This window comes from Gnatocerus cornutus, chromosome 6 (assembly GCF_029298725.1).
Source record: "Gnatocerus cornutus isolate USDA-ARS CGAHR chromosome 6, icGnaCorn1.1, whole genome shotgun sequence".
In the NCBI taxonomy this organism is placed as follows: Eukaryota; Metazoa; Arthropoda; class Insecta; order Coleoptera; family Tenebrionidae; genus Gnatocerus; species Gnatocerus cornutus.
The window spans coordinates 12,756,150-12,769,882 of record NC_142238.1 but is presented as its reverse complement, the minus strand read 5'-3'; the positions used below and the strand labels follow the sequence as shown (position 1 = coordinate 12,769,882).

Sequence of the window (13,733 nt, the reverse complement as noted above, 5' to 3'; positions counted from 1 at the left end):
TTTAGTTCTTTCTAGGGTTGTTATCGACTTGATATTGTTGGTACTGTTTAGTGGTCATTCGTTTGAAAAAGTTTGATTTTCAAAATTAATTTTAGGGGAAAATAGCGTTGAAATAACAACAAGAAAGAAATAAATATTGAAGAAACTTTTGTTGTAACTGTGAAGTAAGTTTTCCACCGCAAAAAGTTTTTTTTGTTAAAAATCTGTTTTTAGAATACAAAGAACGAAATCTTTAGTAGAAGTCGCGTTTATTATAAGCATTTTTTTTCAGAAGACGTTCGGAAAGGATTACTGTGGAGGCTGAGCTAAATAAATCTACAGTTGCGCCCAAATTGTTTTCGAGGTCAAAAAAGTCATTTAACTTTAAAGCACCCTTCATGAATTTCATAATTACTTTCACTTTGGCCAAAAATTGAATAAAAATTGCATTTCAAATTCACAGTAATGCATAGACTTACATCTTAAAAATGTTAATAAAATGATTTGAGCGCGACTGTATCGACAGTCGATTCTCCATAATTTGAATTCCAAGGGACTGGGCACCGGAGTTTGATCTAGCGAAAGTTATGAGTTCTTTTTTTCAATGAAGCACAACATTGCTCGAAATTTAGTAATTTTTATGTTACCAACTTAAACCTGTAGAAAGGTGAGTTTTAATTAATAAACCGGTAAAAGTGGAAAACAATGGACACAAAGTGAATTACAATCCATTTAGAACATTTCCCTAATAACAGATAAATATAATTCTGTTTTATTCAAAAGAAATGCGCTTTTTCGGTAAATGTTAGGTTATATTTAATGACAGCTTCAGTGGCTGCATTGTGACAGCTGTCAACAATCATGCATTTTATTTATTGCTCCGGCACGAGCCTTGTCTTATACCATTTAAACAATTGGAGAACGATTTTCTTGTTTTACACTCGTGTCTAGACCATTGCAGCTGTCTCTCCTTATTTTCTGACTCTCAATCCAACTTATAATTGGGTGTAGTTATGCAGAAACGATCCAACCCACAAAATTCCCAAAAATGAACTGAGATTTTTGATGTACTTTACTAATACATATTTCTTGATTATAAAGAGTCAACTAGTAGCCTAACTCTTAAAGCTATAATTTAAACAATTTAAAATATTCAACCCACATGCTCCATTGTGTTTACGGTCCAAAGGATCAAATGAGCAATTCGTGACTATTTATACTTTTGAAAAGATTACAAAAACATTTTTCATTTGATTACCTTTCATTCTAAACCGTCTTAAAGAAAGTACTTCTGTCGAAGATGTTGACGGTTACAACGTCCAAACTTTAGATTTTTAAATTGGGGTTTATAAGATTTCTCTGCTGTGGTTTTTATTGTTAATTTATTATAACAATTAATAAATTCCAAATGCGTTAAAAACGTTTTTATTTATATTGCAAAAAAATTTCACTTCACTTGTTCATTACTCTTTGAAACTTAAAAAAATATTTTCAAATCTTTAAGGTCGCTTATCTCAAAACTATGTCAATGTGGGTTGGATGTTTTCTGTATAACTACGCCCAATTACAAAAAATTAAATAATTTAAGCTTTTTTTTTAATACTTCTAGCCGTCATGAGTAGCCCAAGATTGGTCCAATACATAGTCGTCAGAGCAGATCTTATAAAAGACCTAGGCTGGCCTGTTGGAGCTTTAATAGCCCAAGCCTGCCACGCCGTCACCGCCGTCACACATCTCTTCCACGACGACGAACATGTTCAAAACTACCTCAAAGATTTAGACAACATGCACAAAGTTGTTCTAGCAGCGCCTGATGAAAGTAGTCTAACTAATCTCAAAGATTCTCTGACTGAGAATCACATAGACCATAAACTCTGGATTGAGCAACCAGAAAATATACCCACGTGTCTAGTGGTGAAACCATATCCAAAGGACGAAGTTCAGAAGTTTTTTAAAAAATTTAAACTTTTTAAGACGTGAATTGCTTTATTGTTACACTTAATAAATAAAACTTGTTATTCATTTACCTAGTGTTTGTAGTGTTTACACGGTTAATTTTGGTAAACGTTGCGCTGTCGGCAGTAGAAAAACAACGATGATTAAAACTGAAAAGTACGATTAAAACGCTACTTTGGTTCTATTGAGACTTACCTAAATGTTCGGCCGCTACCACGTAAAATAAGTAGCTGCAGTAATTGAAGAGTAGTGGCCCTGTCACATTTGTTCCAGTCATAGCTCCTACTCTTCCAAACATCATTGAAAACGCAAGAGCCATTCCTCTAACTTGCGTCGGGAACAAATCCACAGCTATGGCGTTGGCGACACTTATAGCCGCTCCTCCAAGTAGGAAAATTCCGACCAAAATTTGGATTAATTCGTATCCGTAAAAATACTGCGAAGCCACTCCACTGATGGTGGTTATGGTTACAAATCCGATCATTAACTTCTTCTTGCCTATGAAATTTATAATGCAGCCCATCACTATGTAAATGGCAACGTAACATACGCCCATAATCAGAGCTATCAAGAAGACTTGCGTTTTAACTTCGTCTTTGCAGGTTTTACCGGAGACCTACAAAAAATTTGTTAGTTTAAAATGTGATAACACGGGATTACCATACTCCAAAGTCTGTCTCGTCTTCATATTGAACCGCATCGCAAAGAGAAACTTCACTGCTAGACTTTTCCGTGACGTAGAGAGACATCCTGTTTAAAATCTCAGGATACCACATAAAAACTCCCGAGTTTCTAAAAAAAATCTATTAGGGATAATTCAAAGCGGCTTCATTAATCTTACGATGCAAATACACCGAATTGGATGTAGCACATCATGATGGTTTTCCACAGAAGATCGCCCTTAAACAGCGGCGCTGTTTGCCTCCACATAGTTTGCAACATCCCCGTTTTTTTCTTATCCTGTTCTATGCTAAGATCGTCCCAAATGATTTCATCCACTTCGTATTTTTCCACGGGTTGTCTTGTATTGATTACAAACATTTTTCTTAAAATAGCTAATGCCTCTTCTTGTCGTCCTTGTGACAGTAAAAATTTTGGACTCTCTGGTAGATAACACATAACGACAGCACACAGTAAACAAGGTAGAGTATAAAGAATAAGAAGCAGCCTCCACGGCCGGAACATTATCGCAAGAAGAGGAATATCAACTTTCCATTGTTCCGGTAGTACCATCCAAGCGAGTCCTGGTAGATAAATATTACCGAAAGCTACGAATGTGCACATCCATGAAATAATTTTTGGGCGTCGCTGATTGTCATGGAATTCACCGGAGTAGACGTAAACACCTGAAGACGCACCACCAATGCTAAAAGCAGATTTTAATTGTTTGGTTGCGTTAGTTTGTTACATACAAAAATCCGTTGATAAAACGAAGAAGAATGAAAAGCCAGTCCCAAGGAACCAGACTACAAATCAGTGTTGTGATACAACTTACTGAGAGGCTTATTACAAGGACTGGTTTGCGGCCTCTGGTGTCTGCTAAGTAGCCCCAGAGGTACGAGCTTGCCATTATACCGAAGTAGCTAACTGAAGATAGAAGCCCTTTTTTGGAGAGGGTTAGATCTAGGTCGCATTGGGCTGCAGGTATTATAAACATCATGCACATTGTTTCGATTATGACGCACATGAGCCCACCACCGGCTGTTAATAAAACTAAGATGTTGAAAACGCCATATCCTGGAAGAAAATTTTTGAATTTACGTTACTAGTGAATTCGGTTCAAAATTAAAACGTTTTTTGTAAATGTAACCATTTTATAGCATTAATAGTTATTCCTTCTTGTTTTCCCGGATAATACAGAGTAAACATGTGCATGTGTTGCAAAAAAAGTCATCCCATTGATATGAAGATCAAGTACTACTGCAATAATAATTAAATATTACCATGGTAACATTGCAGAGATGTTTACTCAAATTAGTGTTATTTATAAAAAGATTTCATCATAAAGCCATATCAAACACCAATTATTCCACTTGTATGACTGAATGGAATTATTTGATAGATATCAGCAAAAACTATGTATGCAACCTGATATAACCGTCTAATCAATTGACCAAATCAATTGCCAACTTTCAAAGTGCCCTTTTGACAACAAAACAACAACATTCAGAAGCTATTTTACACGGAAAATATGTAGGACGTTTTCATATGATATTAATTCGGGTAAAAAAGCTATTTTTGGTAAAAGTGAATAAAGACGAATTTATTCACGAAAAAACAATTTAGCGCACGAGGTGAAATCGAGTACGACAATGTTTTTGAGTAGATAAAATTTGTTTATTCACGTGTAGCATACAATTTTTTTTCCAATTTTCTTTGGTTATTTTTCATTCCAAACACACTTTCAGACCGTAAATCAGTAAATTGCAGAATTTGCGTGAAGAATCAAGTATTTCTCAAACAACCCATCCCCAATAACGCAAATTTCAATGGTAGTGCAAATTTTAATATTTTATTTTTTTATTCGCGTTGTCAAAACCAAGTGAATAAAATGTTGCTGCAAACATTTTATTCATTTGTTCCATCAAAGTATTGTTTTAATAATTAAATTTATTATCTAAAAATAGGATTTTATTAGTTAAAATTGGAAAAAAGTGCATTATTGATACCTTATTTGTGGCTATTTTTAATAAAATGTCATGACTTGACGTTTGTGCGAACTTGGAAAAATTAATGCATGCGAAAGAATTTTTTCTTCTTAAGTGGAAAATGTTTTCTGATTCTCTCGGACAATTTAGTATCTTCGACATCAACATACAATTAATTAAAAAAAATAAATACAGAGTGATTAGTATCAACCATTACAGCAGATAAAAGTGTTACTTTTTCTGTACCTGACCACCTTCAAATGAATCTACGAATGTTTTTATTTCAATTTTATATAATTTAAATGAGTGTAAAATAGTAAAATAATTAATTTACCTGTCATAGAAACAGCATTATCAAAAGTTACACTTCGTTTCATCTCAATTGGTTTCGTTAACTTATCATTAGCCATGACTTCCACTGAACACTGTCTTGGACAAAGTAACTTTTTGGACGTTACTTAATTTATCAGATTACTTATTATCTTGTAACAGCGACATAATAAAAACAAGATGTTATTATTTGTTTCGATATGTATCGAATATTAAAGCACAAGTTTCATAAGACATGTGTTCGGTGCACTTGTCCCAAGGAATCAATGCGAAAATAGTAAATTAAAACACCGAGTTTCATAAGATAAATTTTAAAGGACGAACCCAACTCCGCGAATTTTATAAAGGATGAGTGCCATAATAGCCTTATGAACGAATTTTTATACTGTTTTTCTTAAGTTGCTGTTGTGACAGAATTATTTCCCCATTCGTTTTGAATGCCTTAATTAGACCATTTCGGCACTACGAATGCGTTAATTACTTTGTTTCCATAGCAACGTGGTTTAAAAAAAGTATTTAAAATCCAAATTAGGAAAAAACACACAAAAATGTTTTTGAAAATGATGCTTTAATAAGTAGAGAAAAGAAATGGAAATAAAATACATTTACTTTATACTGGATTTTAGTGTTCTACGTATTTTAGTTTACCGCGGAGTTAAATGTTTTAAGAAATATAAGTGTAAATTTAATAAAGTGGTATTTTTTTGAACTGGAATTTTAGGAGATGATTAAAAGATAGACTTATGTAACTGATTGTATGGTCTCCATGATCAAGGAAGAGTTACTCAGCATAAGCTTAACTTAAGCCGGAGATGAATGTCCCTTATGGCAATTTAAGGAATTTATAAGTAAATCAAAATTTTCACTCAATTTTGAACATAGATAAATAATCGATACATATGTATTTGATTTCATCGTTTTTAAAATGACACAATAAGCAAAAACCTAGAGATGATACAAATTCTAATGCAACAACAATAAATTAATATTACCATTGTAACATGCATGCTTTATTTACTTACATTAGTGTTATTTGTAAAAAGATTTCATCATAAAACTATATCAAACATTTTTGCGCATGCATGAATTACCGCAATAATTATTTGATATGTATCAGCAGAAATTACGTATGAAACCAGGTATGAATGGGTCTAATTAATTAATTGAAATGCAAATTTAACTATTAGATATAAGTTTAATTATCACATGAAAATGGATTTGAAGCTTATTAAACGAGTTTTAATTTTCAAGATTAAAAAGTGAATAAATGCGGTTATTAAACTTGACCCATAGTAATTTTATTATCAGTATTATGCAGATCAAAGTATTGTCTCCTAACCTTGATCTGTATCAGACCACATTTAATTCTAATAGTGTCTACTAATTTCTTTTTCTAATTTATTTTCTTTTAAAGATTGAACATTTAATAAATTTACCTGTCATAGAAATGGCATTATCAAAAGTTACACTCCGTTTCATATCAGCCGATTTAGTTAACTTAGCCATGACTTTAACCCACCACACTCTTGAACAAAATAACTTTTTGACGTTACTTAATTCATCAGATTTATTATCTTGAAACAGCGAACATAATAAAAACAAGAAGATGTTATAATTTATTTAAATAAAGTACATATTAACATTAGACTAGATTTGATATAAATTTGTTCTTTTTATTTACCACAGACTTTAAAAGATTTTAAAGTTTTAGGGGCTATAAATATGTCTTTGATAAACTGGGGGGTCTTTGGACTGGAATTTTAAAAAAAGATAAAAAATGAAGTAATGTCATTGATTTATGAGCTTTTTCCTCCTTACTAAGTCACGGAAGGGTTGCTCAGCTCAAGCTTAACTTAATTTCTGTAATTCGAGTCAGTTTTATTTGCGTATTTCAACGTAGTTACCAGTCAAGAAGATCTTATCTGGAAATACTTACTGCAGTTCATTTATATTATCAAGAGAAGAACTTATAACGATTGCATAGTCAAAATTTCATTTATTTTTTATCTTCTTGGATAAAAAAGTCGAAAAGTCCAGTCATAGTTCGACTTTATAGAAATTCTTATTACATCTTAATAAACGAAAAAAAATCAAAAGTAATATTAGAGGTTTTGTTGGTAAAATAAAAATTGACTTGAAACATTTTTATGATGTTGAGAAGATGATTGACTACTTTATAAATATCCGTAGCGGTTTATTTGGAATGAGCTCAATTCAATTTTTATTCTCCCTAATTTGAGCTCGACTCATGCCGAAAATCTGCAAATTCATTGGTTTAAAATTACACGGTTGCCACCAAAAGTAAGTGGTTATCAGAATAATAACGATTTGCTAAAAAAATATATCTAAAAGAAACATTGAAGCGCCACATATTAGATGAAACCCGAATTACAAAATATGATAAGATTAAATTTTTCCAGTTGTAGAAGACAACGCTAGATGGTAGGTACTACCTAATTAAGCAACGATCTAATTCATTTTTATTAATTCATTAATTACTTTTAAAATAAATTTAATTTGATTTATACAGGGTGTCCCAAAAGTGACGCACCACCTTAAAAGGGGGTAATTGGGTGGTCCTCCAGAGTACCAAAAAAATGTTAGAAAAAATTCCAGACTCTCTGTTTTCGCAGGAGGAGTAAAAGAAAATTAGGAAAATGGCAACATTGCAGAAATGTACCCCCTATAATTTAAATTTCCAGTAGTCAAAGCCATAGTAACGTTGCTGTTGTATTGTTGGCGTTAGTCAGGTCGGCTCATGAACGAGTATTGTAACTATGGTTTCACGTGAACGATGCCACACTGATTGAGATTGTTAATTCAAAAATTTTCTTAACAGTTTTTAGGCATTTCTTACAAGATTTTTCCGATTTTTTTTGCACCATGCCTTTGCGCAAAATGTTCTTTGGGTAACAAATTTATTTGAACGTAAAATTATTGCACAGAAATCGTTAATTTTCGCATCAAACTTTGCCTCTTCAACCCATCGTATCTCGAAAAATTGAAGACATGGATTTTTTTTAACATTTTTCCGGTGATCTATGGCATTGTCCGATGATACAGTTTCACGGTGGTGCGTCACTTTCGGGACACCCTGTATTTTGCTTTGTTCTAAATGTTCGCTGTGAACTCGTGTGGTGACGCTTCATTCTTGTTCTCTGAAGAAATTTTCCTTCAGATTTAAAATGTACATGGGGATACTGTTATAATTCTATGTCCAATCCAATTGAAATCGATATAAAAATAATCATTATTGTAATTAATATCATGTTTGAAAAAGATCTTCAGAATGGATTGTTTAACAAGACCACCCATCGTCCACGTGCGTGGAAAATTTATAGAAAATGCTTATTTTATTAAACAAAAAAGTTGATCCTGTGGGCTCGTTGACGTACTAATTCAATTCAAACGCTCAAGGATCAAAGAAACGTCACAAACGCTAGGTCCATTGTTTGCATAATTATTATGCAATGGATGAGGAATAATAAAAATTATATATTATATCCTCAGATATGCATATTCATATTTTATACTGAAAAAAAATTGTACTAGATTGATCCACTTCATCGAAAAATCACCATTAGAATATTAAAAAGTGCTTATAAACAAAGCATGAGTCTAAAGTAATCGCCACGTGTTTTTCTTTACACGCAAAAGCCTTCATCATGTTACGATCCAAATCTCGTTTGTATAATTAAATGTAGAGATGTTTGATGGATCAAGGTATTATTTTACTTCCAACCTTGATCTTTATGCAATCACGTGCAAAAATCAAATTAAGTCTATAAAAAAAGTATGAATAAACAACATTGGAATGGTTTTGCTTTTGTTGTCAAAGTTGTGTTATCTGGAGACGTCATAAACAAAAAAAACCTCTACATATTAACTTAGGCTTTCTTTATTTGTACAACCTTTTTTGACACCTTCAGAAGCTGTTATTCCCATGTATGATTTATGAAGAGCTTGGAGATAAAAACCACAAAATGTTAAAAATAGTGTAATATTTATTTAGTCATTCTTAAGCTTATATTATCACAATAAATTAGAATTAAAATATTACGTTGAATTTTGTCGCTATGCTGGATGCTTTGGAAATACGAATACGAGTAGAAGACATACTGCAATAAAAAAATTAGTTCAATTCAACAATTACTTTGGAAATCTTACCTAGAAGACTGGCAGCGTATAAATTAAACGTGACAGCACAGTTCCATTGTAGCATAATTCCAATCACCGAGCTTGAAACTATGCTTCCTATTCTTCCAGCTGTCATGACTAAGCAAACCGCCATACCGCAAAGATAAGTAGGAATTATTTCTACCATTATTAAATTAATAACGGCGACACAGATTCCTGGTAATGTTAAAAGAACGACGAATAAGATGTCAATCATCACTTTCTCCGTTAAGAAGTTCAATAGGCATATAGAGATGGCTGACACGACCATGCACACTCCTAGAAAGTTATTATTAGTAATGTTAAAAATGGTGGAGGAAGGATAACCTACCGAAGAAATTACGATTTCCCAGGAAGTTAACCACGAAACCCCACACCACGTAGCTGACGAGATAAGCAACTCCGATAATAATATTCTGAATGAAGACTTGGTCGTCCATGTTATCTTCCACACATCCTCCAGTGTTTCTATTTTCATGATCAACGGAAGAGAGAGCTTGACAAACGGTAACACTCGTATTTCCGCTGGCCGAGTGCGAAAGTTGGTTTATAATATCGGGATACCACAAAAGAATTCCACTGGAGATAGCAAACACTCCTCCTTGCATTAATCCCGCTGCTAAAGAGTACTTCAAGTGCGGTGGTGTAAAAAGCGGCCCAATCTGTCTCCAGAAGTCCTTCAAAATGTTTGTGTTCTTCGTTGTATCCACCTGGAGACTTCCCTTCTCTTCCAGACTCTCAACAGGGAAAGTCGATTCGTCTTTTCCGGTATTGATAGTGTAGATACGTTTCAGTACTTGGAGTGCTTCTTCGATGTTTCCACTGTGGTAAAGGAACTTTGGACTTTCTGGTAGTTTGAGGAAAGCTATGGCGGCGATCAGGTTAGGGATGCTGATGAGCAACATGTAGATTCTCCAGGAAGTTATGGAGAGACCGAAGAATTGGAAGTGAACCTGTTGGGGAAGGAGGGCCCAGCCTAGACCGGGGAGGGTTATCAGAGCTAGAGCTATGAAAAGGCTCATCCAGGCCATTGCGGTTGATCGGTAGATGCGGCTTTGGAACTCGCCGAAGTACGCGTAGACGATGGCCGAGGGGCCAGCAATGCTAAAAACAAAAAATATTTTCAGTTTTTGAAACTTTTATCTCAAAATTTTTTTAGTCGAGATTTTCAATTCTAAATGTTTTTTTTTTTAATTTCTATTAAATTCTAAAACTCTCCTAACAAATCTGGCAAAGAAAACACGTTCCTCACGGCATCCTTAAATTCAAAGTCCACAAATAAACGACCTTTAGAAAGTTGCACGTTCATTCGAACGAAAAAATTGCACGTTTGTTTATGAACGAACCTTCCGTGTTTCTTTGTTGTGATACTGATAACAATTCGCCTAAATTATTATTTCACGTTCATTTATTACCAATTTATGATAAAAATAGTACAAGTAAATATTTATGGGAGCATAGAAAAAATATTTGTACAAAGTGGCATATTTTCTCGACATTAAACAAGGATTTTCTGAATAATTTTCCTTGTCGAGGTTTTCTCTTGATCTAATTTACTAACAGAGTGTGAAACATTAAACACAAATACCATAATTACAACGTGGTCACATTTAGATTAGCCTCGAGGGAGGCTACAAAATCACTATTTCCTTTGAATCACGTGCGAATTTCATTAATTATTATGTAAACAGTTTAACCTCTTGTTGCAGTCTTTAAAACACTTTCTCTCGAGCTAGAAATCATTTTCCAGAAAATGGGATGATGTAATGTAAAGGCCTTGTCAGAGAGCGGCATTAATTTTTTTAAATGATTATTAATTTTTATTTAAATGAACACGCGGCCCAAAGAGAGTCAATTAATAGTAAATATTTTAATTATGCCTATTGAAGCTTCCAATTGGACAAGTACAAAATGAGAAAATTAAGTGTATAATTGGAGTTGTGTTTTAATTGGATTAAACGTCTGTAAATTGGAACATGGTTCTGTTTTTCGTGTTTTTGATTTCCATCCAGTCCAATGACTTTTTGTTTACGATCGGAGTTCAACCTTGTGTTCATTATAGAATGTGAAATGGTACTTACAAAATTCCATTACAAAATCGAAGAATGGCGAAGCCCCAAAACGAAGGGATGAAAGCAGCGGCGACACTACAGACAAACGCTAATATCAAACTGATCATTAGCACGGATTTTCGCCCTTTGGTGTCGGATAAATAACCCCACATGCAGCATGTTCCAGTAATCCCAATAAAGTTCGTTGATGTTAAGATTCCTTTGGTGTAAGTGTCAAGATTAAGATCACATTCTGCAGAGGGCAAGACGTAACCAACGGCATAAGCTTCACTGTTGACTCCATAAAGAGTCAAACCGCAGATCAAAATTAGTGCCAAGTTGTATTTTCCAAAACCTGGTGCAACACGATTAATTTTCACTCAAAAAAAAAGGAATTTGTAATTACCGGTGTGTTCCAGAGCAGCTTCAAACTCCACATTTTTGTACTTTTCCTGGGAGATCTTGAATTCATCTGAAACACGAACTGTTTAGTAACAAGAACCGAATAACCCACTCACTAGTCACCGTATGTGTATAAATGTTTTTCACTCATTTCGAACAAGTATTGCTTCTTGCCAAAATACAAATGTAGCTGAGTGCATGAAACCGCTCTTTTATTTAAGTAATTTGCAGCCTACTTCTACTCAAGAAACAATTTAATCCCGGTTGTAATTATCGTAATTAATCGTCTTAAGCGACGCATGCGGTTCATCAAAATTTGAGTGATAGTATTTTCGCGTTTCCCAACAAAACAATAACACAGTCACGTTTATTCAGGTATTGTCTTCGAGTTGGGCATATTTGCTCTAAGCACGTTTTTTATTGTTGTGGAGCAAATGTTTGAAAAACCTCTTCTTAAACCACTGCCAAATAAAGGATTTATTTTATGTATTGTTATTTTTAATTTCTGCGTTTTTGGATGGAACTCCAGACGTAACGTTGTAGAAACAAACATATTTTTTTTATTGAAGGTCCAGGAACAAATCCTTCAGCCTTGAAAAAATTCAGCGACATTGCGAAAATGTTTGTTTCGCGATTTTCTCTCCATTTTCTTTTGGTCGGAACTTCTCTCTTTTCTAAACCCCTAATAGTTCGGCTATTGTAAGGCAGCCTGGAAGAGCGTTTAAACTCCAACAAAATATAAATTGGTCGTTACATGTCGTTAATAGCTACCTGGATAGTTTATAGCCATGTAACACAGACCGAATTAATTGAAAAAATAGTTAACAGTTCTTACACTAAATCTCTGTGATGTGTTAATTCGACCACCCCCAGTTTATCCTCATTTGTGCCATACTTCTAATTGCAGCAGTAATTGAGTTAAGCTGTCATTAAAAGTAAATAGAATCAATTAATTCTCGCTTATCTGCGATATCGATTCGTGCTTTTCGCAGGGTGAAGCTTTCATACCTCTGTTGTATTCCTGCTGCCCTAATATAAAAGCTTTCCCGGAAGATACCTAAGCAACCCTTTGAGCTTGAGGGTGGGAAATCCGGCGCCGTTGCAACTAATATCGATCATAACGATGAGAAACTTTGAAAAAACAAAGGAGCGGCCACACGTACCTCAATATTAACTTTATAAGCAGTCAACAACCTGAGTGTTTTGAAAAAAATACGTGCATGGGCGGAGAGTGGGTTGGGATATAAATGTCGCAAAATTACAAAAAATCGGAATTTTACGATCGTTGTCTGAGATGTAATTAAACGTGTGGTTTGGATAATTGGGGCAATCTCAGTTAATTGGGACAATTCGCTGCCACCTGAGTCTTCGAAGTTTCAAAATGTGTTTCTTTTAGTTCAGAAATGATTTTAGAAAAAAAATATGGTTCTTTAAATAAAAAAAAAAGATTTTTTACTCTCAAAAGGTTGCAGAAAAACTTCAAGTCCGCTTTTTAAGGTTTCTTTTATCCATTCTTAAATGATAACAATTTACAAAATTCTTAGAATTTTTGAGAATGCTAAAAACGAAAAGTGCTTGCTTCAAAAAGTTTGGAGAAAGTTCTAAGAATCTAGAATTTGAGTGTCTTAAATATGAATAAACTCTTAGAATAAGTACCAGAATTTTAGCATTTCAAGAATGCCATTCTAGAATCCATAACTGTATATTCGGAATTTTAAAATTTCGAATTTATTTGGAAAACCAATTCATCAAAGAATTATGTTCTAGAGATTTGAGAGTTTGTCTAGTTTTATTTTTTTTTTCAAAATCTAGTGAAACATGAGAATTGATACTAAACTTGAATTTGGGAACTTGAGGTTCTTAAAAATTTAAATTTGAATCAGTCAACAGTTCCAACTTTGAAGCAATTTTTCTAAATTTTAATTTAAAAATAAAAGAAAAAAATTCTTGGACTATTTTAAACATCTATCTCGGTCGTTATTATAAAATTCTTAAAAAGTATTGAAATTTGCAGTTATGTTAAGTAACTGAGAAGGTGTGAGCATAGAAAATAACTTTAATATTTATTACAATTTTTACTGCCTCTAAAGATAATTTTTATTGCCATTTTCGGTTAAACTTTACTGCTAATCAGTTTACTACCATTCATTTAGTTGTTGGTATTTAGTCAAGGGTGAGGTTATTTCAAACT

General features: G+C 33.5%; 3 protein-coding genes across 4 annotated transcripts; 1 reads left to right on the top strand and 2 right to left on the bottom strand.

Moving 5' to 3' along the window:
• The first annotated feature begins 5 nt into the window (after positions 1–5).
• LOC148173086 (putative peptidyl-tRNA hydrolase PTRHD1) lies at positions 6–2,005 on the top strand. Its single transcript, XM_088039398.1, has 3 exons — positions 6–164; positions 214–646; positions 1,589–2,005. Exon 3 carries the CDS (start codon positions 1,594–1,596, stop codon positions 1,957–1,959), a length of 366 nt encoding a protein of 121 aa, XP_087895524.1. The 5' UTR covers positions 6–164; positions 214–646; positions 1,589–1,593; the 3' UTR covers positions 1,960–2,005.
• Positions 1,946–6,456, bottom strand: LOC148173085 (synaptic vesicle glycoprotein 2C-like). Of its 2 annotated transcripts, none has more exons than XM_088039396.1 (6): positions 6,350–6,456; positions 3,348–3,672; positions 2,777–3,301; positions 2,601–2,727; positions 2,131–2,551; positions 1,946–2,084 (listed from the first exon to the last, which is right to left on the bottom strand). In XM_088039396.1, the coding sequence occupies exons 1-6, from the start codon at positions 6,417–6,419 to the stop codon at positions 2,023–2,025; spliced, it is 1,530 nt and encodes a 509-aa protein (XP_087895522.1). In that variant the 5' UTR covers positions 6,420–6,456; the 3' UTR covers positions 1,946–2,022. The 2 variants fall into 2 exon arrangements, with proteins under 2 accessions (XP_087895522.1, XP_087895521.1); XM_088039395.1 differs by lacking the exon at positions 6,350–6,456 and adding an exon at positions 4,918–5,033.
• Positions 6,457–8,929: 2,473 nt separating this feature from the next.
• LOC148173084 (synaptic vesicle glycoprotein 2A-like) lies at positions 8,930–11,784 on the bottom strand. The gene is made up of 6 exons (XM_088038677.1): positions 11,666–11,784; positions 11,547–11,612; positions 11,171–11,495; positions 9,421–10,193; positions 9,081–9,368; positions 8,930–9,031 (listed from the first exon to the last, which is right to left on the bottom strand). Exons 1-6 carry the CDS (start codon positions 11,691–11,693, stop codon positions 8,988–8,990), a joined length of 1,524 nt encoding a protein of 507 aa, XP_087894803.1. The 5' UTR covers positions 11,694–11,784; the 3' UTR covers positions 8,930–8,987.
• Positions 11,785–13,733: the final 1,949 nt, after the last annotated feature.

What these genes read in the sequence shown, in the direction of transcription:
- LOC148173086 (XM_088039398.1), top strand. Translation starts at nt 1,594, where the DNA reads ATGAGTAGCCCAAGATTGGTCCAATACATAGTCGTCAGAGCAGATCTT.
- LOC148173085 (XM_088039395.1), bottom strand. Translation starts at nt 4,993, where the DNA reads ATGGCTAATGATAAGTTAACGAAACCAATTGAGATGAAACGAAGTGTA. An exon ending in CAATTCGGTGTATTTGCATC is followed by an intron (nt 2,728 to 2,776) that starts GTAAGATTAATG and finishes GATTTTTTTTAG; the next exon opens with AAACTCGGGAGTTTTTATGT. An exon ending in AAGACGAGACAGACTTTGGA is followed by an intron (nt 2,552 to 2,600) that starts GTATGGTAATCC and finishes AATTTTTTGTAG; the next exon opens with GTCTCCGGTAAAACCTGCAA.
- LOC148173084 (XM_088038677.1), bottom strand. Translation starts at nt 11,693, where the DNA reads ATGAGTGAAAAACATTTATACACATACG. An exon ending in AAAACATTTATACACATACG is followed by an intron (nt 11,613 to 11,665) that starts GTGACTAGTGAG and finishes TTCGTGTTTCAG; the next exon opens with ATGAATTCAAGATCTCCCAG. An exon ending in AGCTGCTCTGGAACACACCG is followed by an intron (nt 11,496 to 11,546) that starts GTAATTACAAAT and finishes GTGTTGCACCAG; the next exon opens with GTTTTGGAAAATACAACTTG.